Here is a 23147-nt window from a genome sequence, read left to right as displayed (position 1 = left end):
TTTTGATTTGGTTATATTAACCTAAGGAGTGTTATAGGTCTATTTTACAGCTGTATAATTAAGAATGATCAAGGAGTGCCTAGAGCAAAGGATAAGTTCTGTTTTATAACAAAAGTGTATAAAAGTGCAAGGATTTAAATAAAGACAATGGTTTTGAGTATCAGAGGGGTAGCCGTGTTAGTCTGAATCTGTAAAAAGCAACAGAGGGTCCTGTGGCACCTTTAAGACTAGTCTTAAAGGTGCCACAGGACCCTCTGTTGCTTTTTAATGGTTTTGAGGTTAGTTCTTTATCTCTGTTTAAAAGTGTCTATAATTTATACATAACTTCACCTTTTTTGTGGAACATAAGGGTAAAAGAAACATAGCATGAACTGAGATGGACGTCTTGGAAGACAACAGTTTTAACAGCCACTAAAAATCACTTACAGAGTATCCTTTTATGTGTATACAGAGGGTGTAAAGCATTTGAGGTCTGGACCTGAGAAGACCTGCAGAATTCTGGAACTGGAAACTTCTAGAGGCACTGAATTGTAAACAGAACTGAGGAAACTCTTAAGAAGCCAAAACTGTAGGGTGACCAGATGTCCCGTTTTTAAAGGGACAGTCCCGTTTTTTGGGGCTTTTGCTTACATAGGCGCCTATTACCCCTCACCCCCTGTCCATTTTTTTCACAGTTGCTATCTGGTCACCCTACAAAACTGGGTCACCATAGACTGTGCCATGTACTGATTTGGCTTTAGGCAATTAAAAGTTGATGATTTTTTCATTTCTGAAACCCAGGGCTTGATTGATTCTCTTCTGCTTTACAGCAGTGTATCTTCACCGACTTCGTTGAAGTTAGACCTGATTTACATCATCAGAGAGCAGAATCAGGCCCTGAGGCTGAAACTATGCACATGTTGACAAAGAGAGTTCATATCTGCATAACACCTGGTGTACTCTAAGGTAAACTATTGCTGATTAATTTTTACTGCTGCTTGAAATGATTTTGTTAAAAAAAAATGTTTTGACAAAAAATGGCACTTTGACCATCTTGGTCAAAATTCTCCAGGTTTAAAAACAAACACCAAAAAACCCATTGAAGAGAAACTGAAAAAAACTGGTTGAAAATTTCTGATTAAAACAAAAATAAAATTACCAAAAAAAAACCCTACCCGTAAAATCTTCTTATGAGAAATTTAAGAACATACTAAACCTAGGAGAAATAGGTTAATCATTGATTAAAGCAGGAGAAACTGACATTAATTTAATGGGAGATGGGTAGGTGCTGTTGTGCAGTGAGCTCTTGGAGGTGCATCATTTTAGGACACTGTTGTACATGATTTCTACAGTTTTATGCATTCTTCTGTTACATGTCTGTTTTTCACCAGGCCCACTTCTCAGTTTGTCAAAATGTGCTACTTTTATTTGTTCAAGACCATTTGTCCAGGACATCTGCTGTCATTCTTTATGACATTAACTCTGTAATACAGTGAAATCTCATAAACCCAGGTAGCTATCTTTTTCACTGGAAATAAAAATAAATTTTGAAAAAAACTACTAAAGGAGAAAGAGTGGGTTGTTTTGTTAATATACTACAATTGGACCTCTCTTGACCTACCAGAATGCATGCTAATAAACCGATTATTTAGATAACCAGAGTGTGCTTTCTGTTGGCAGTAATACCTAAATGCTGGGCTCACACTCACTCATAGGATACAGTGCTTAACTGGTTGAATGGAAGCACATCAAGTTGTTGTTATACTAAAATTTCTGATGATTAAGTATTATAATATTGTTTTCTCTTGGCTGGTTAAAATGAAAAACAGACAGCTTAAGGCTTGATGGCAGTAGCAAATTCAAGCAGAAAGACTTTCTGAAAAGGAGTTCCTGAAAACTTCCATACAGCTTGGCGTGGGTAACCACAAAGGATGGCTACATGCCCATTGGCTGAATCCAGTCGATTTCTGTTTAAAACCTAGTAGTCTGGCCTTTTTCATAACTGACCACCACCACACCAGGACGCTCCCTCACTTACTTCTACGTTCAGTTTAGGAAAGCATTACTTTGTTGAATGCCGTTATTTCTAATACTGTATACTTTGTTGCCATTTTGGGGAGAACAAAAAACGACCCTCAAAACCACCAAACAAACTGTGTGAGAGAGCCAAATTCTGCTGCAGCCTCCTTCACTCCACACCTGGCACTGTTGCTCCTCATTTATTTCTGTATAATCTGCCACCAATTCATAGTTTATTCACTCAGGAGCTGCACTCCTGTTTTATGAAATAATATGCGAGTAATATTGTTTAAAAGAACAAGAAAAAAATAAATCACATTACTTAGGCACAGAATGAGCTCCACAGTACGTAGAGGAAATATTGCTATCCAGTAACTGTCTAGCCTGTTCAATCACCCTGAGCATTTTAAGCTCGGTTTCTAGGTTTAAACCATATCCACTCTTGCATTCGACCAAAGTGGTTCCTGCTCTGAGCATACGCAGCAGTCGGTGTCTGAAAGTACTGAACAGCTCCTCTTCTGAGGCTTTCTGGGTGTGTTCCACAGTAAAATGTATTCCCCCTCCAGCTTGGTGAATATCCATGTAGGAAGCACCTGCCAGCTAAAAACAAAATTCTCTTTTAAACATGAGTATTCTATTCACTGTCTTCAAGGGATTCTGTGAGGTGCATCTGGCCTAATCCACAGTGGAGAGGGGACAGAAAAAAAAACCATCCCAGTGATGGAACTATGAGGGGGAAACTTCATAAAGGGATCTTCCTGAAGATTTCCTTCCCCTGAGTCTGGAAGAGGTTACCAGCCCTAGTCTGGCCTGCCATCACAAATTCATTTTCATGGGAAAAAAGGAACTGAAGTGGAGATGAAGTTGATGAGAAAAGGTAACAGGGAAATTCACCCCTGGGCCGTGGCCCCTTTGTGCCAGCCAAAGCAATGCAAAGGAATACCCCCATGGCAGGAGACTGTCTACTGGAGCTTCAGAGACAGCTCTATGGACAACTGCACCAACTGGAGCAGCTGGTGTTTTGGGGTGGGCTAGTGACATAGAAATTCTGCCTCACTGCCACTGCACAAGGCACAAGCAAGGGCAGCATTTGGGGTTGCCTTAGATCAGATAGGGGACTAAATAGGGAGACAAGACTGCATCAGTGCTGAATCTGGCCCCCAAAAGACTCTGGCAGTGATGTCATGCTGCAAACAAAAAAAAACAAAAAACAAAAAAACCTATTTCAGTGCTGAAATAAGTACTTCCTCCCAGTTGTGCATTCAGTTGGATTTAACACAGCCTGTTCCGGTAAAAGCCACCAACTAGAAAACTGGGACAAGCGAGTCCATTGTAGGAGGGCAGGACTGTGTTTGATGCTTAGGGTACATCTATACTTACCTCCGGTTCTGGCGGTAAGCAATCGATCTTCTGGGATCGATTTATCGAGTCTTGTCTAGACGCGATAAATCGATTCCAAATCGATCCCGGAAGTGCTCGCCGTCGAAACCGGTACTCCTGCTCCGTGAGAGGAGTACGCGGAGTCGACGGGGGAGCCTGCCTGCCATGTGTGGACCCGCAGTAAGTTCAAAATAAGGTACTTCGACTTCAGCTACGTTATTCACGTAGCTGAAGTTGCGTATCTTAGTTCGAAGTGGGGGGTTAGTGTGGACCAGCCCTTAGGTTGCACAGAACCATCTCCAGAGATAGAAGAGCTGCAGAAAGGAGTGATGTAATTTAGAACAGTGTTTCTCAACAACCGGTCTGTAGACCGATGCTGGTCCTGGAGATCTCCCTGATACAGTTTAGGAAGTGAGAAAGCTGGTCCCTGGTACCTAACAGGTTGAGAAACACTGCTTTAGACCATCAAATCCCCTTTCTTAAAGCAGATTTAAAGGCAAAGCCTAGAATGCATATCTGCTTGTAACTTGTGTGGTTTTTAAAAAGGGGACATGGGGAAGGGAGGAAGGAAGAAACAAGACACAATGAACTGGACTTTGGCCTACCCAAAGTAGTTATTACTATTGGTTTTGTTGTCTATTTTACCATAGACATGGTTTTACCCAGCAGTTGCCTTACCTGAACATTATCATTTTTTAGCAGACCAGCTTTAGGATTTTGGAGGGGACTCAAGTTAGGATAAAGTCACAGGAGGCCCTTTCACCATGTTGTGATGCCAGGCTGTATCATGATTAAATTATCCCTCCCTGTCTTTCCCTCTCATGGGATCAATTACATAGCAGCTCTCATCTCTCTTTAAACAGCATCACATGACACCCCTATGCACCTTGATCGATTGGACCATCAGCCCTCACAGAGAGAGAGTGCCCAATCACAACGTGTCATTTGTGTTCTAGCCAGTCCCTCAGCCACCCGCTGGCCAGGCTGTCAGTGGCACCAGACGCCCAATTGGCATAGCGCACCACAGCCCAGAGCCCCCGAGCGATCCGCCAGCCTCAGCTTCCCAAGTAGCTGGGATTACACGTGCGTGCCACCGTGCGACTCCCCTATTATTAAATATTAATCATGTTTATTACACTGTTTCCTGTAGGCCAACAGAGAATGGAGCTGCACTGTGCTAGACCCTTTACAAACAGAGTAAGGGACAGTTCCTAACCCGAAGATCTTACAATCTCAATAACATATAGATAAACAGCCATAAATTAATCCCCCCCCCTTCACCCCCAATTTGAAATCATACACTGATATTCTAAAAACAAAACATGCCACAGAAACAACAAGCACTGCAGAGCTGGAAACATTTTATTCCAAAGCCATTCAGGTGCTCACATTTCCTTCATCCTACATAGACTCGACCAAGTCCACTTGGGATTTCCAACCTCCCCATCCACAATGCAAACTTCTGGCAATCCACCCTAGGCCCTCATCTCTACCCCATACCTCCATTTGGGTTACATCAGAAACAAATTTTAGGTGTATGAGTAAATAAAATAATTTTCACCTTTTAGATTATGTTTTCATTTCTTTAATCCCTTCATTTTCTTTTTCCATTTCCCAATTTCATTCTCATTTCCCTCACTATTATTTTATCTTCCTTTTATAAGTTTTGTTCTCTTACTTCTGTCTCCCCTATTCCATTTCCCCTCTGCCACTGGATTGCTCTCTCTTTCCTTCTTCCTCTTGCTCCTTGTTTCCCCATCTCTTTTCCTTTGGCTTCAACCCTCTCTCTTTCTCTGTTCTTGGTCTCCATAAGCCGTTGCTTCCTCTCCCATCCTAAATTACATATGATGTAACTGATCTTACGTTCCAGAGATGAGAAATAGAAGTGTAGAGAAAGCAGAGATGGTTGTGTATGAAAGCAAATATGATGAGAAAAAAACAACTCTGTAATTATGTGAAATTACCTTCATTGCAAACTCATGAACCCTGTCACCAGCCCACACTGGATGGGTATGTGCGTCTATCAAACCTAAAAAAACCCAACAATAATAAAATAAATACATATTGCAAGATTTCATTGTTTGGGAAAAGGAAAAACTTGAGAAAGTGCAAGCGTATTAAAGGGACAGTATCAACTGAAGAAAAAACCCATACCACCCCATACTACTTCTGTTTGAAAAATGTTTTTACCTTATATTATTGGAAAAAACACCTCTGATTACTATAATGAAGATATTCAAGAAAAAAAATATTTTTCAGGGTGTTTTAGTCTATCTGGTAGCGCTCAGTGTAGTGTTAAACTGTTTCTCCTGTATAGTAAGTCTGTCAGTCACTCTCCCATTTTGTTTGTCTGGGTCTTTCGCACAGTAACAGGAGAGAGAGAAACATTTCTTAAAAACAGGAAAATTGGCAGGAGGACTTACAAGGAGGTGTATACCTGAAATAATTTCAACTCACTTCAAAACCACCGACTAGATTTCATGCTGATGTCCCTTTAAAAGTGCAAGCTGCATATATTGGGCTTGATCCTGTGGCACTTATCCTAGCAATAGACCACTGACTTGAGTGGGAGCTTTCCCTGTGTAAAGATTGTGAAATTAGTCTGGGTGAGTGCCAGAGTCCGTGTCAGAGAACATATGTCCAGCAGCTTAAATGCCAGTTTATAAATACAAGACACTTGATTTACTTTACACTGTGTACAATTTTCAGACGCACCTAAGTCCCATTGACATTGACCCAAATCACCAGTCTGTGTGCAGGGTGGGGAGAGTAGGCTCCATGAGTAAACAGGGAAGGGAACAAAAAGGGTGGGGAATTTGTGGAGCTTTGACTCTGCCACTTCAACATGCCAACGAGCTCACCTGAGCTAGTGTGGAGTGGGAAGTAACTTGTTATTGGAATAGGAGAGTAGTGGATAATTAACCATTGGAATAATTTACCAAGAGTTGTGGTGGACTCTCCATCACTGGCAATTTTAAAATCCAGACTGGGTGTTTTTCTAAAAGGTATGTTCTAGTTCAAACAGGAATTAATTCAGGGAAATTCTATGGCCTGTGTTACACAAGAGGTCAGACTGGATGATCATGATGGTCCCTTTTGCCCTTATAATCTATGGATCCTCATCAGATTCCTTTCCCCCAGAGCAAGAGGGAAGCCAGGAATAGCCCTGTGTGACCCTTTATAGTCACAATTACCTGCTTGGACTGTTCCAGGACAGGGTGAGGGATGGAAATAGCTACTTACTCAGGGCTCCAGGTGAAGTGCCAATCTAGGTCTTAAAGTATTACATAAAAGAGACTTTCATAGTATTTTATATCTGGGCACTTTACAAAAGTTAAAATAACAGTGAAAACAAATAGGTGGCTGAGAGAGAGCCAGTCACTCTGCCAAACAAAAAATTGGCCAACAGAAGAATAAATAACCCAAGGAGAAAGAACAGCTGAAAATGACAAGTAAACAGGGGCAAGTGAATAGACTTTTCAACAAGCATTGTAGATGGCCAGAGAAGTAGTCTAAGGGGCCTTCTCAGAGTTGCATAGAATTGGTCTCTGAACCAAGAGGGCCCAGCCCTTCATCTGATTCAAGCTGAACCTCCGGAGGGAGAACAAAGGCACTGTAAATGGTCTCAACTGCCTGGGGATGATGTGAAGGAAGGGGTTAGTTGCTCAAATACCAAGGGCATAACTTATGTATGGCTTGCACTATACAAAGAAAAGAAGCTTGGGGAGTGTTGGAGTAACTGAGGAACCTGTACTTTGTCTATACACATGTTTAGCCATTCTGATTTGCACCATTAACATGAAGAAAACACACCAACCTGGCAATATGCATTTCCCAGAACAGTCAATAATTTTTTCAAATGATGCTTCTGAAAATTGCCGGCGAATAGCATCTGCATGGCCTACAGCTTTTACACAGCCATCTCTGCAAAAACAAACAGTGCACAAACAAGCCTGAGTGAGTTTGTTTAAAAAGCAAACTCAGCAAGTTGTATTTAGGAGCTCCTGAAGCATCACCCTTTCAGAGATGTGATGGGGTCATTGTTTGCAGGACTCTGAAAATGGACAGGGAAGATTGTTTGTTTGCTAATCATGTGGATGCCTTTAGATCTATGAGGAAATCCGGTGGACCTCAAGGTGTCTGTGAAGCCTGGGCCATCCCCATGCCCTGCCAGCATTGTTCCCTTAGGATGATAAGTTGTGGGCCCTTTCTGTTTATGAAGTAATATCTGTATGTATCCTGTAACTCAAAGGCAAATGCCAATGTATTCATTAGCTCAGTGTACTCTTATTACCAAAGCAACAGCATCCTCAAGTTGTTCTTATGTTACTGAAATAAGAATGTAAGAAGAAAAAAATGGCTGTACCAGGTCAGACCAATGGACCATCTAGCCCAGTATCTTGTCTTCCATATTTATGTATATTATAACAGAGAGAGAGAAAATATATTTTAAATATGACCAAAAAATTGATTTTCTTTTTGCCACAAGAGAATTCATTAACTGACGCTTTTAGTTTGGCAACAAAATTGTATATTACATGTAAGATTTAAGGCCTTGGTCTAATGTCATTTTCCATTATGGATTTTTTAGTATAATTGAATGTCACATTGCAGTTCCCTTATTCCAATCTCCATGCATGAATTTAGTGGTATTCTTGCCTTGAAAATGCTGTGACCACTACAGGAATCTTACCAACTGTACCAAGACGGTGCGCAGTCCCAAAAGTGAGAGAAGAAAAAACAGCAACAGTAGAGGGTATGTAGTTAGTTTTCCTCTCTGTACATTTGGTGCATATATGACAGCTCTGCTCAGGCAGCTGTAATTTGCTGAGCTGGCAGCTCTGAAGCACATTACCTGAGGTCTTATGCAATTTGGCCAATTACAAAGGTTACATTTTTCACTTGGATGAGCCATTTTATATCAATACATTTTTCTTCCTCATCAGACATTCAGGTCTTCACTATTTTCCACCCAATTAGTCAAACATACTAATTTTGACCATTGCAAGACACTCCCCTTCCCCCCGCCAAATCTCACTCAATAACTGAACTTTCCATTTTTTTGACAGAATTTCATGGCCACAAGAATGGCAATACTGGGTCAGACTAATGGTCCCTCTAGCCTAATATCCTGTCTTCTGACAGTTGCTGGTGGCAGATGCTTCAGAGTGAATGAACAGAACAGGGCAATTTATCAAGTGATCCTGTCATCCAGTCCCAGCTTCTGGCAGTCAGACGTTTAGGGACACCCAGAGCATGGGGTTGCATCTCTGACCACCTTGGCTAATAGCCATGGACAGACCTGTCCTCCGTGAATTTATTTAATTCTTTTCTAAGCCCAGTTATAATTTTGACCTTCACAACATACACGGGCAATGAGTTCCACAGGTTGACTGTGCATTGTATGAAGAAATACTTCCTTATGTTTGTTTTAAACCTGCTCCCTATTAATTTCATTGTCTGACTCCTGGTTCTTGTGTTATGTGAAGGGGTAAATAACACTTCCCTATTCACTTTCTCCACACCATTCATGATTTTATAGACCTCTATCAGATCACCCCTTAGTTGTCTCTTTTCTTAGCTGAAAAATCCCAGTCTTTCTCATCTCTCCTCATATGGAAACTGTTCCATACCCCGAGTGATTTTTGTTGCCTTTCTCTGTACCTTTTCCATTTCTAATATATCTTTTTTGAGATGGGAAGACCAGAACTGCACAAAGTATTCAAGGTTTGAGCATACCATGGATTTATATAGTTGCATTATGATACTTTTTTGTCTTATTTTCTATCCCTTTCTTAATGATTCCCAACATTCTGTTAGCTTTTTTGATTGCTGCTACACATTGAGTGGATGTTTTCAGAGAACTATCCAAGATGACTCCAAGATCTCTTTTTTGAGTGGTAACAGCTAATTTAGACCCCCCACCATTTTGTATGTATAGTTGGGATTATGGTTTCCAATGTGCATTACTTTGCATTTATCAACTCTGAATTTCATCTGCTATTTTGTTGCCCGTCACCCAGTTTTGTGAGCTTTGAAACTCTTTGCCGTCTGCTTTGGACTTAACTATCTTGAGTTATTTTGTATTGTCTGCAGATTTTGCCACCTCACTGTTTACTCCCTTTTCCAGATCATGTATGAATATGTTGAACAGTACCATTCCCGTGCAGACCCTTGGGGGACCCTGCTATTTACCTCTCTCCACTGTGAAAACTGACCATTTATTCCTATCTTTTGTTTCCACTCTATTAACCAGTTATTGATACATGAGGGGACCTTCCCTCTTATCCCATGACTACTTACTTTCCTTAAGAGCCTTTGGTGAGGGACATTGTCAAAGGCTTTCAGAAAGTCCCAATACACTATAATAACTCGATTACTCATGTTCACGTGCTTGTTGACCCTCCTCAGATAGTTCTAATAGATTTGTGAGGCATGATTTCCCTTGACTCTTCCCAACATACTGTGTTCATCTATGTGTCTGATAATTCTGTTCTTTACTAAAGTTTCAACCAATTTGCCTAGAACTGAAGTTAGGCTTACCAGCCTGTAATTGACAGGATTGCCTCTGGAGCCTTTTTAAAAAATCAGCATGACATTAGCTATCTGCTAGTCATCTGGTGCAGAAGCTAATTTAAGCATAGGCTACATACCACAGTTAGTAGTTCTGCAATTTCATATTTGAGTTCCTTCAGAACTCTTGGGTGAATTCCATCTGGATCTTGTCACTTATTACTGTTTAATTTATCAATTTGTTCCAAAACCTCCTCTACCGACACCTTAATCTGGGACAATTCCTCAGATCTCTCATTAAAAAGAATGGCTCAGTTGTGGGAATTTCCCTCACATCCTCTGCAGGATGTGAAGACTGATGCGAAGATACTGATATGAAGATACTGATGTGAAGACTGATGCAGGATGAAGACTGATGCAAAGAATGAATTTAGCTTCTCTACAACAGCCTTGTCTTCCTTGAGTGCTCCTTTAGCACCTTGATCATCCAGTGCTTCCACTCACTGTTTGGCAGGCTCATGCTTTTGATGTACTTAAAAACATTTTACTGTTAGTGTTTGTGTCTTTTGCTAGTTGCTCCTCAAATTCTTTTTTGGCCTGGCTGATAATACTTTCACACTTAACTTGCCGGAGTTTATGCTCTTTTCTATTTTCCTCAGTAGAATTTGACTTTCAATTTTTAAAGGATGTCTTTTTGTCTATGATTGCCTCTTTTACTCCGTTTGGCCATGGTGGAGGAGTGTTTTTTATTATTCTTTTACTATTTTTTTTTAATTTGGAGTATACATCTAGTTTGAGCCTTTATTACGGTGTTTTGAAAAAATTTTCATGCAGTTTGCGGGCATTTAACTCTTGTGACTGTTCCTTTTAATTTCTTTTTAACTAGCTTCCTCATTTTTGTGTAGTTCCCAATTTTGAAGTTGAATGCTACTGTGGTGGGCTTGTTTGGTATTCTCTCCTCTCCCCTCCCTCCGGATGTCAAATTTAATTACATTTTGGTCGCTATTATCGAGTGGACCTAACATGTGGGCCACTTAGGACTAAATCAAGAATTGCGTCTCCCCTTGTGGGTTTTAGGACTAGCTGCTCCAAGAAGCAGTAATAAATAATGTCCAGAGATTTTATCTTTGAACCCCTTCCAGAGGTGACGTGTTCCCAGTTGTTATGGGAGTAGTTGAAATCCCCCATTATTATTGGGTTTTCTGTTTTTACAGCCTCTCTAATTTACCTAAGCATTTCACAAGCACCATCACCATCCTCGTGAGGTGGTCATTACCTGAGGTACATTCCTACCACTATACTCTTATTATTGAAGCATAGAATTTCTATCCAGAGAGATTCTATGGTACTGTTTGATTCATTTAAGATTTTTAGTATATTTGACTCTATGCTTTCTTTCACATATAGTGCCACTCCCCCACCAGTGCAACCTACTGTGTCATTCATATATATTTTGTACTCTGGTATTACTGTGTCCTATTGACTATCGTCTTTCCACCAAGTTTCTGTGACGCCTAATCTGTCACTATCCTCATTTAATACCCTGGTATTCGAGTTCACCCATATTAATATTTAGACTTCTCATATTTGTATACAAGCATTATAAAATTTGTCAATATTTGGTTGTCTGCCTTCATGTGATGTAACTGAATGGGACTCGCTTTCCTTTGACTGTTTCTTTTCAGTTCCTATCTGTACTTTATCAACTTCTAACGTCTCCTCTTTACTAGGACATAGAATATCCCCTTCAATTAATCCTACCTTAAGGGATGTGTCCGTCCCAACAGTGTGCTCCTCCACACCTGTCAGCTTTCCCCTAACCTTCAGTTTAAAAACTCCTCTACAACATTTTTAGTTTTACATGCCAGCAATCTGATTTTGTTTTGGTTTATGTGGACCCCATGTGCCTGTATTCACTCCTCCTTTTCCAAAACATTCCCCAGTTCCTAATAAACATAAATCCCTCCTCTGAACACTATTGTCTCATCCATACATTGAAACCCTGAGTTCTGCCTGTCTAACTACCCCTGCATGAGGAACTGAGAGCATTTCAGAGAAATTGTGCTCCTGAACTTTAATCTGTTTCCTAGCATCCTAAATTTGGCCTTCAGGACCTTTCTCCAACCTTTCTCCTACCTTTCCCTATGTCACTGGTGCCTACATGTACTGTGACCACCAGCTTCTCCCCAGTACTGCCCATAAGTCTATCTACATGTCTCGAGAGGTTTGCACCTAGGTGGCAATTTACCACGAAGTTTTGCCAGTCTCAGAAACCCAACTATCGATATTTCTAATAATCAAATCCCCCAATATTCTTACCTGTCTCTTTCTAATACAAGGGTTTCCCTCCCTCGGAGGGGTATCCTCAGTGCGAGAGGAAACCATAACATCATTTGGAAGGAGGGTTCAACTATGGGATCATTTCCCTCCAGAGAATAATCATATTAATTATGCTTAATGATTAACAGTAGTTTTTATTTTCTTTCAGCTAACTAAAACTACTGCACTGTTGTGGGTTAGCAAACGTACAGCATCCCTTCAGTCAGTAACTGCAGAGCATTCGTGTCCTCCCGAAGAACTATGCTGCCATTGCCTCCCTGCCTACACCTGAAGGGTACACTTGCCCCCTTGGAGGATGTATATAGCATGGAGTGGAATCTGCAAGAGTTGGTGTATTTAAGGATAGCTTTCACACCCACACGGATTTTCCTGTAGGTTTGCTTAGGGATGATACCAGGAAGAATAGACTTTCCTTGGCCAAACACTGGCCATTGAACTCCACTCCCCCATAATTATGTGGTATTTTAGAGAAGGGGCTTCCATGGGCTTTGGAGGTGATGGGGCAATTCTACATAGGCAATTCAACTTGCACAAAACCAAACACCCTTGCCCCACCCTCTGCCCTGCCCCTCCTTTGAGGCCCCGCCCTTTCTCTGAGGCCCCGCTCCCTCCATCCCCCCTCCCTCTGTCACTCACTCTCCCCTCCGTCCCTCACTCATTTTCACCGGGCAAGGGCAGGGGGTTGTGGTGTGGGAGGGGGTGAGGGTTCCGGCTGGGGGTGCGGGCTTTGAGGTGGGCCCAGGGATGAGGGGTTTGGGGTGCAGGAGGGTGCTGTGGGCTGGGACCGAGGGGTTCAGAGGGTGGGAGAGGGATCAGGGCTGGGGCAGGGGATTGGGATGTGGGAGGGGGATCAGAGGTGCAAGCTCCTGGCAATGCTTACCTCAAGCAGCTCCCGGAAGCAGCGGCATTTCCCCCCTCCAGCTCCTATGTGGAGCTGTGGCCAGGTGGCTCTGCGGGCTGCCCTGTCCGCAGGCGCTGCCCCCGCAGCTCCCATTGGCTGCGGTTCCTGACCAATGGGAGCTGCAGAGCCAGCACTTGGGGCAGGGGCAGCACGCAGAGCCCCCTGCCTGCCCCTACATGTAGGAGCTGGAGGGAGGATAGGCCGCTGCTTCTGGGAGCCACGCAGCGTGCGGAATGATGGCAGGCAGGGAGCCTGCCTTAGCCCCGCTGCGCCGCCGACCGAACTTTTAATGGCCCAGTCAGCAGTGCTGACTGAAGCCACCAGGGTCCCTTTTTGACCGGGGTTCTGGTCGAAAACGGAACACCTGGCAACCCTAATTCTACACTGTCTCCTCTCCCTCCAACAATTTTAGAGCCACTGGAGTAAAAGACTAGAGACTCATCACAGACATCCGTGTAATACACAGTAGCAGTTTAAAAAGGCAAATAGGACGAATGGGAGCCTTTTAAAAAGGGAAAGAAAATAATTAATATTGAAAACAATGGTACATCCTGATTTAAATTACTTTATTGAGTTCAGGTTACTTCGCTTAAAGTTAAAGCAGAGAATGAAAACGTCCAGAGAGGGCAGAAAGTGTGGTCAGTGACATGACAGGACCTGCCTAGAAAGACTAGTCTGAAAAAGAGAATAGTTAGCGGGATGTTGACTGAGGTAGTCAAAATTATGAAAGATTAATTTAAAACTAATCATAATCTCCTTTTCACCCTGTTGTATAGTCTGAGACAAAAATAAATCAACACCGAGGGGAAAATAAAATCAATACTGATGGTTAAAAAATTAGAAGAAAAAATATAATTGATTTCAACATTGTCAACAAACAAGCTGACATGTTTTCTTTTAATAGTCTTAAGAGCCAGATCCTTGATATTAAATAATCCAAGCCCTGAATAAATAATAACAGAATCCAGTAATCTCTTCAAACATTTTTTGTACCCTAGTCACAACAAAACGTCCCAAACAGAAGACAACATCATAAGTTTTACAGCACACACAATAGCCAATTATTTTTATGTAAAAAGTATACACTCAGAGTCTAGACAGACTGGAGATACACTTTTTATGAACTATACAGCAAATATTTTAGGCCACTTTAAAATATTGTTCCACTTTTATGCAACTTTGTATTGTTGCTCATCTACTATGGGGGTGGGGGACACGTTAGAACCTAGACAGCGAGGTTGCAACAATTTGATTTGTAACATTTATAAAGATGTTTAATTACATTTTGAGATTTTCAAAGGCAGGTTTTCATCTTGTCAGACTATCAGTGTGACCTGGTTTGTCAAAGAAAAGTTAGCAATACAACTGACTTACAAAGTTAAAATATACATTCTATTTCTTTCACTACTATCAAGACTTTTTTTGAGTCCAGACTTTTAAATTATCTTACAAGCTATGCTTTTTTAAATTTCTCTTTACAAAATTTCACAGATCTTTCAGAATTTTTTAAATGTCATCTTGGATCTAGTTACAAATTTTGGTTTACTCCATACTGACGTGTAGATGATTGTTCCTCTTATAACACTACCTTTTAGGTTGGCTTTAAGGTCCTGATCCTGTAAAGTCTTACTTGCATACTTAATTTTACACACTGAGTAAAGACTTCAGTGGGTCTACTCCTGCATAAAGTTAACTATGTGCTTAAGTTTTTGTAGGACAGAGGCTAAATCATTTTCGAAGTATCAAGAATATAATTATTCCAGAATTTACATTATTTTTCAGCATATTCGTTTAAAAAGAGTTTGTGGGTCCTGTCCCACCTTCAGCACTCTGACACTTAAGTTTTAGGCATAGCAACTTAAATCACAAGTGTGTTGGCACACTTAAGCCAACGCTTGTCCTTTAAAAACAACAAAGTAACTTTTGTTTCTCAACTGGAATCCCCTTGATTAAAAAGCTAAGATTCTGGATTCCAGTCTGCAGTTTTTCTTCTCAGCAGACTTAATCCACAACACGAAGAATAACATATTTTTCCTTATTTTCAGCAATAAGCAATGAGTAAGCATTTAGGAATATTTTATTGTGGATCCAGATAAAAAGACACCTTTTCAATGGAATCATAGTAATTCTAACGGCACTTGTGGCATCTGATCACTCCAAAATGCCAGGTCGCTGTCTGAACTGAAGGCGAGCCTCCACAACTGAAGAATTTGCCTTTTAAAAAGACGTAAGGAATAACTTTATTTTCTGAACCTGAGGGCTCCCAGGAATGCGGAGAGCAGAACTGGCTGAATCACGCCAGGTGCCTATTCAGGGCCGAGCCTTGCCGGGGGCTCAGGGGACACGCGCACAGAGCAGACTTACTTGCCGATCACCACGCTGGCGTTGTCCAGCACGGCCAGGTTTTGCATGCCCGCTTGCAGCAGGTACTTCTCGCCTTTGGTGCAGATGAGCACCAGCTGCTGGGCGTTGTCCAGCAAGAGCCTGTGCTCGCCAGCCATGTCGGGGCAGCGACAGCGGCAGCCCCCCAGGCCCTGGATCTGCACAGCAGCCGCAGCCAGAGGCCAGGAGCAGCCCAGCGAACTGGAGGGGGGTGAACCCCGCGCTCAGCTCAAAGTCTCCTGGGCAGCGGCCGAGCGCGGGGCAGCGCTGGCAATGGAGTTTCTTGGCTGGATTCTTGCCACCCGGAGCGCTGCCACCCTGCGGGCGGAGGGGCCGGTGCTGGAAGCTCCTTGACGGCGCGGGGCCAGAAAAGGATCCAGCCCCTGGGTCTGCAAAGCCCCTGGGCTGTGGTTGCTTTTGCAAGCGCTGCCGCTGGCTAGAGGGCGTGCGGGCTCTTCCTGGCTCCCGGGGCGTGGGACGAGCGCGGAGGGGGAGGGAAGCTGAGGCACTGGGGAGGGGGGTCTCGTTCTGCGCCCAGCCTGGAGCGGGCCCGCGCGGCGCTGGCTCAACAGTCTCCAGCCAGGGCCCCGTTCCCGTCCGTGCGGCTGCTCCTGTGCTCGGCTGCGCCCCTCCTGGTCCCCTCGCCCGGTGAGGGAGCAGCGCCTGGGGGGTGGGGGAGCTGAGCTTTGCGGCGGGAGCTTCCCCCTTCCCCTTGGAGGGGCAGGGGGGCCAACCCGGCTGATGCAGAAGCGTGGGGAAATCTTGCCTCTTCCCCGCTGCCCGGTCTGCCCTGCCTAACAGCAGAGCGGGTGCCCTGTGCCCTGCTCCCAGCCCGCCCTCCCCCTCTGCTCTCGCCTCCCAGGCTCCCAGCCCATCGTTAGCTACACGTCCCTGTTCTCTCTGAAGCGCGTAACTGCAGAGAGGCGAGACTAAATTCACCCCCATTGTCGTCAGCAAGCCTGGGTTGAGTCCTCAGGAGTGGCTGGGCTCTGCTGGGCCCAGCTGAAGGGGGCGGATGGGGATGGCTTAGGTGGTTTGACGATTGTTATTGGTACTGCCGAGGATGTACTTGAGTGCTTGTGTGGTCTCTGTGCTCTCTCCAGCCTGGGTTTGGGTAGGGGTTCCTCTACTGCAATGTAGAGCTCCACCAGAAGGACTCCTGGGCAAATGGTACTGGCTTGTAATATCCCCAGTGGGGCCGATCTGCTGGTTGGGGTTTGCTAGAGTGGAAGTGGGGTTCTGGCCACATGTCCTATCCTGGCTCTGTGCCAGCTGGAGATTTTCCCTTGCTAGGCAAATCCCCCAAGTGGCGGGTTGATCCTGCTTTGTGGTGGGAATGGAAATGCAGATATCATCTGCTTATTTTCATGTTACAGTTAGACTGAGGCGCCTGGAATGTTTTGGTTCTTAATTTGGAATGTTCACCCTTAAAGTTCCTGGCCTGCCCAGAGTCACAGGAATCCAGCCCCATGTGTGACTGATGGCCTTGCCAAACTTGGTTAGGGAATTATCATTTATCTGATTTCCACCAAGATTAAAAAGAAATGTTAGATTTTACTGTCCTCATAGAGCTGGAGACCGGTGAGTTTTAGTAGGAATTTTTACTCACAAAATGAACATTTTAGGTTTTCTCTCTTCAAAGAAAAGAGACAAAATCTTCTATCCTGGGTGTCTAAAGTTAGGTTTCTAATTCATATTTAGACCTAAATGAAAGTGGCCTTTTTTCCAGAAGAATTGAGCACTTACAAATTCCACTAAGGTCAGTTGGAGCTCTGTGGGTGCTCAACACCTCTGGAAATCGGGCAATTTTTATTTAAGTGCCAAAATCTAACTTTAAGTACTTAAGTTTGAAATCTTTCCCCAGGTTCTCCTTGTGCTATTGGTAGGTCAATATAAATGTACCTTCTTGCCAGCCAATCCTCTTCCAGGATTCTACAACATTCTCAAACCTTAGAGGTGGACGAGGCTTATTAGATCATCCATCCCATCTCCCTGTTAATGCAGGATTGTTCTATACCACCGGTACACTAGTGCTATGTCCACTCTACTTTTAGAAGACCAAAATAATTGAACTTTCACAGCTTTCCCCGGTATACTGTAGCCATCCTACAGCAAAAAAAACTTCAGGACCAGACTTCAAAGAGAAACTGCTGAGCTTCAGTTCATTTGCGAATTTGACACCATCACCTCAGGATTAAACAAAGACTGTGAATGGCTAGCCAATTACAAAAGCAGTTTCTCCTCCCTTGGTGTTCACACCTCAACTGCTAGAAGAGGGCCTCACCCTCTCTGATTGAATTAACCTCATTATCTCCAGACTGATTCTTGCCTGCATATTTATACCTGCCTCTGGAATTTCCATTATGTGCGTCTGACGAAGTGGGTATTCACCCACAAAAGCTTATGCTCCAATACATCTATTAGTCTATAAGGTGCCACAGGACTCTTTATTGTTTGTTTCACAGCCTAACACATCTCACCGGCAGGAATATTTTCTTGGTATTCGTCCTAAATTTTCCATTTCTTTGTTTCAACCTTTCACTTTTAGGCAGACTCCTATATATCACAGTAAATCGTTTCTTCCTTAATGTGTATACCCATAAAATATTTGTAGATTACGGTTGCATTCTTCTGTTTAGTCATTGCTTCGTTCTTTTAATTTTTTTCATACAATGGTCTCTCTATTACCATGAGTATTTTTGTTGCTCTTCTCTAGACTCCCTCCAGTTTGTCAATATTTTTCTTGTAACATGTAGATTAAAATATAATATCAACACATTTTTGTGTATATAAACAAAAAAGGGCAAGTGTGCTAGGCTTCTTGGATGTGCCTTATTGAGCTAACCTCTTCTTCAGATGAGACAAACTGTGAGGTAGGGACAAATATTTTGAAGGTAGTTTAAATTCTTTAGTAATTGACGGTGTTTGGAAATCTTTAATGATATGGCATCATGCTCCCAGTGGTGAGCCTGGGCAAAGATGGAGAGGCAGGGCTTCTTTGTAAACATTTTCCTCCTTGAAGCAGACAGCGGTTTAGCTGCTGGGTTGGTTGAGGATTAAAGGAGTGTGGGCTAGATTCACAAAGGGGTTTGGGCATTATGATGCTCAGGATCATAAGGCCTAACTTTTAGGTGCCTAGAAAATCACAGGAACAACATTGTGGTTCACAAAGCCTGAGTTAGGCACGTAGGCTCCCTATACAATAAATGGACAGAGATAGGTGCCTTAGACTGTGATTCAGAAAAGCCAGCATACTTAGTAGGAAGCTGTCTAAGCTAGCCAATAGGAGATGCCAACAACAGGAGTGTGTGCAAAGCCCTGTCCCTCTCTCTCAGAGGTAGGCGCCTCCCTGCAGCTAGGACTTGGGCACCTATCTTTGTTAGCAATTCATAAACTGGGAACCCCTCTCCTGGAGTCAGGCGGCTTTTTAAGGCATTTTCTTGTGAGAATGAGTTAGGCAGGTGCCTAACTACACACAAATGGCTAGAGGAGAAGGTGCTGCTGCTGCTGCCTGCTTTATAACTTTTAGCCCAGTGGTTAGAGCACTCACCTGGGATGTGGGTGACAAAGCTTCAATTTCCTTGTCTGTCTGATGAGGAGAAAGGATTGGAAAAGGGGTCTCCCACTTCTCAGGAGAGTGATCAAACCATTGAGCTCTGGGATATTCTGATGGGGGCTCCCTAAATCTCTCCTGTAGAAGCTGTTCCACTGTAGATTAAATAATTAAAGAGTCATTGGACCAGAGAGGGACAGACTAACTCTGTAGCCTAGTGGTTAGGGCACCTATATGGGAGACCCAGGGTTCTGTCCTGCTGCTCCAGTTTATCCCCAGGGAAATTGCTTCAGCAGGAGAGATTGAGGGAGTTCCACTTCAGACTATCCCATAGTTCAGTGATTAGAACACTCTCCTGAGAGATGGGAGACCCATCCATCTTTAAATCCTTTCTTTCCCTCAGGCAGAGGGGAGAGTTGAATATGGGTCTCCCCCACCCTGGGTGAGTTCTCTAGCCACTGAGCCAAAAGTTAGAAAGTGGGTGGTGGCAGCACCATCACCTTCTCCTCTGGCTGGATTTGGAATGTGACCTGAGCCGATAGGCAGCATCTGAGCACGCCTACCAGCTTGGGCACCTCACATGAGATAGATGGGCGAATGTGGTTAGTGCATCACGCTGAGGCTTAGGCGGGAGATAGGCACCAGGACACTTAGAGTCAGGCAGCAGTGCTCATGCTCAGAGGCAGAAACATAGGTGCCAGACGAGGTTAGGCCCCTACAGAGTAGGGGTGGGAGTTTTGTGAATCTCAGTGGAGCCTAACCTGGGACTTAGGTGCCTAAGATTTAGGCAACTAAGTGTGGGGTTTAGGCACCTGAGTAACTTTGTGAATCCCATCCTATGTCCCTGAGCTGTTCAGGAGTTCTTGCTGGATATTCTGGCAGTCTCGGGACACTATTTTATGCATTAAAATAGAAATTGATGAGAGACCCTACAGTGGTATGTATTGCTAAAACTGCTTCAATTATTCCACAGATATTTTGGGTTCAGTATTCAACAGGTCTCCATATTGTGCTCACAGAAAACTTGCAAGTACACCTATGTATGTGCATAAAACCCAAACCTATGTTTGTATTTAATGATGTGCCTTACTACTCAATTTGTCTCTATGCATAGACCAAAAGACAAGCTGGCCTCAAGTATTTACCAGATTTAATATTCTAATGCTAATGCTTTTTTCCATTTTGTCTATTTCAGCAGTTCCCGAAGGAATTTCAGAAAGTAGGGATGGCATCAGAAGCCTTATTTCCACCGTCCCAGTCCCAGACTCCTAGACTTCAGAGCGTTAGTTTTGGTAAAAAAATGTTTTGATTAAAAAAATAAATAAGTAAACACCATATGTGAATTTTGTGTAATGCTTAACAACTGTGAGAAGGGGCTTGTGCTCGAAGGGTGACATTCGCAGTACAGCACTTATGAATTATGTATATGGGAGAGGATAGAGTGAAGAGTGACAAAGGAATGCACACTCTAATTTCCTGAGTTTGAATCACAAGCTTAATATTCCACTAAAACAACCTTTTAGACTGTATTTTACATGGTGGTGTTTTAAAAGGTATCAGAATATTATTTTTTTTCCTTTCATATTTTATAGACTATGACACTGATAATCAAAAGAAGACTCCTTTTACAATTGTGGACTGCAAGCCATTTCTTTACAGAGACATTGAGTGTAGGGCCAAAGAAGAGGTATGCATTTGTATCAGTTTTAATTGTCAGAGCCCATGCTAAGTCTACGTATGTTATTAATTTAAGGTACTTAACCTAAAACTGTCAAGTTCCCCTGTTTAGGGGGAAAGGAACTCATTTCACCAAACAAAACAATTAAAGTGGTTAAAAGTCTGCAGATAAATACTTCCCCCCATCTCCCAAATTAGGAATAATGTGAGGGAAAATCAGTTTAGTACAATGTGTTAAAAACATTTATGGTAGTAAATACTGCATTTTAAATTTCTTTTACCTGATGCTGGATGTGTATATGTAGTATTCCTGCAATAGTTTCTCAAAGGAAGTACATGCTTTCAAAACACTGGAAAAATCAGGCTGCCCCAGATACAGTCATCCAGTAGCATATTTCTAGAACGTTCAGTCTAAGAGCTGAAGTATGGTTTAGTGGGTAAGCAGGCTAAAGTATTCTGAGTTGTAGTCTTGACTTTGCCATAGACTTTCTGTCTGACTTTGAGTAAGTCACATAATAGCTCTGTGCCTCAGTTTCCTCATCTGTAAAATGGGATTCATAATACTTTCTTCCCATACTGTTTTAGTGTATGGCTAAATTTATTAATATTTGCAAAATGATCTGAAGTTCACTCATACAGGAGGAGACTATGGGACTCCTGAGAATTGTTTTTTGTTAGTGAGTTTTGTTGAATGGTTTTAAGCTTGTGTCCTAACTGCAAAGGTATTGTAGGTCACTGACCCATCAGGGCTGACCACAGCCTTTGGGCTCGTCTGAATTCAGAAATTGCATTGATTTAACTGAACTTGTTTCTAAATTTCTGGAACCAATCCAAAGAACAAATGCAAATTTGTTATACACTCTTGGACTTCACATTATTTCAGACCAGTTAGATTTTGTGTAAAACTTACTTTATCAGTGTAAAATATTTTTGTCATAACTTCACAAAAGTAAAAATGATGGAACTCCATACCCCCTTCCCATTGTGCCCAGAAACTTTGCATGCTTCAGACCCAGTAGAATAGAAAATGAAACATTCTCCCTCAGGCCAGCATTCCAAAGCCAAGTTGTCTCGTTCAATTTTTTTGTAGGTCCCCCAGCTCCCTACTGATTTAGATCCCAATTCATCAAGGAACTTAAGCATGTGCCTAACTTTAAATATGTGAGTAGTATAAGAACAACTATACTGGGTCAGACCAATGGTCCATCTAGCCCAGGATCCTGTCTTCTGACAGTGGCCAAGGCCAGGTGCTTCAGAGGGAATGAACAGAACAGGTAATCATCAAGTGATCCATCCCCATTCCCAGCTTCTGGAAAATAGAGGCTAGGGACGCTTTAGTTTAGATCATGTTTTTGCATGTCTCAAGGCATGTCTTTACTGCCCCGCAGTTTGGACTAAGGGGGTGCAAATAGCAGTGCGCACCAAAGTGCTGCGCTGTAACTCCCCTGTGTGGACACTGCAGGTGCAAACTTCCTGCAGTAGTGTGAACTCGGGACGTATAAGTTTGTATTTGCAGAGTCCACACAGGGGCGTTACAGTGCAGCACTTCGTTGCACAGTGCTATTCACAGCCCTTTAGTTAGACCTGTGCGGCAGTGTAGACATGCCCTCAGTGAAGTCAATGGGAGTACTTATGTGCTTAAGTATCTTGTTGAATCGGCTTTTGTGGTGTCCTGGCTGCCAGTGGTCTGCCCAGCACAGAATTATAGTTCAAGCTGTTTAACTCCCAACAACAGCTGGTGCTTTAGTTGCTTCTCAGCTAGACTTTATAACCTTCTCTGGCTGTTGTTCTTCAGAATATGAGGGCTTCAAAAGATTAAAAAAATCCAAACCCAAAAGCCGACCCTAAATAGCTAACACACACACACACAACTTGTTAGGAGTACATACTACATAATATATGTACTGTAGTGCGTAATCTTGCACTGATGAAATGACCAGTTCTTCATCTCTAATTTCTATGTTTAAGAACATAAGAACATAAGAACGGCCGTACCGGGTCAGACCAAATGTCCATCTAGCCCAGTATCCTGTCTACCGACAGTGGCCAATGCCAGGTGCCCCAGAGAGAATGGACCTAACAGGCAATGATCAAGTGATCTCTCTCCTGCCATCTATCTCCATCCTCTGACAAACAGAGGCTAGGGACACCATTCCTTACCCATCCTGGCTAATAGCCATTAATGGACTTAACCACCATGAATTTATCCAGTTCTCTTTTAAACGCTGTTATAGTCCTAGCCTTCACAACCTCCTCAGGTAAGGAGTTCCACAAGTTGACTGTGCGCTGCGTGAAGAAGAACTTCCTTGTATTTGTTTTAAACTTGCTGCCTATTAATTTCATTTGGTGACCCCTAGTTCTTGTATTATGGGAATAAGTAAATAACTTTTCCTTATCCACTTT

The 23147-nt window shown here is 42.8% G+C and overlaps 2 protein-coding genes across 2 annotated transcripts in view; one reads left to right on the top strand and one right to left on the bottom strand.

Moving 5' to 3' along the window:
- The window catches only part of AMDHD1 (amidohydrolase domain containing 1), a 53665-nt gene extending 37557 nt beyond the window's left edge, over positions 1–16108 (bottom strand). Inside the window, 4 exon segments of the mRNA XM_034773143.1 lie at positions 2321–2598; positions 5343–5407; positions 7196–7302; positions 15497–16108. Coding sequence (XP_034629034.1) covers positions 2321–2598; positions 5343–5407; positions 7196–7302; positions 15497–15633 — 587 coding nt within the window. The 5' untranslated portion in view covers positions 15634–16108.
- Positions 16010–23147, top strand: part of CCDC38 (coiled-coil domain containing 38) — a 52872-nt gene continuing 45734 nt past the window's right edge. Inside the window, exons 1-3 of the mRNA XM_034773132.1 lie at positions 16010–16162; positions 20263–20359; positions 20660–20754. Coding sequence (XP_034629023.1) covers positions 20293–20359; positions 20660–20754 — 162 coding nt within the window. The 5' untranslated portion in view covers positions 16010–16162; positions 20263–20292. The remainder of the gene's footprint in view (positions 16163–20262; positions 20360–20659; positions 20755–23147) is intronic.

Source organism: Trachemys scripta, chromosome 1, assembly GCF_013100865.1.
Source record: "Trachemys scripta elegans isolate TJP31775 chromosome 1, CAS_Tse_1.0, whole genome shotgun sequence".
Classification (NCBI taxonomy): Eukaryota; Metazoa; Chordata; order Testudines; family Emydidae; genus Trachemys; species Trachemys scripta.
Note: the sequence above shows the minus strand (reverse complement) of the source record. Positions and strands in the feature narration are given on the sequence as shown.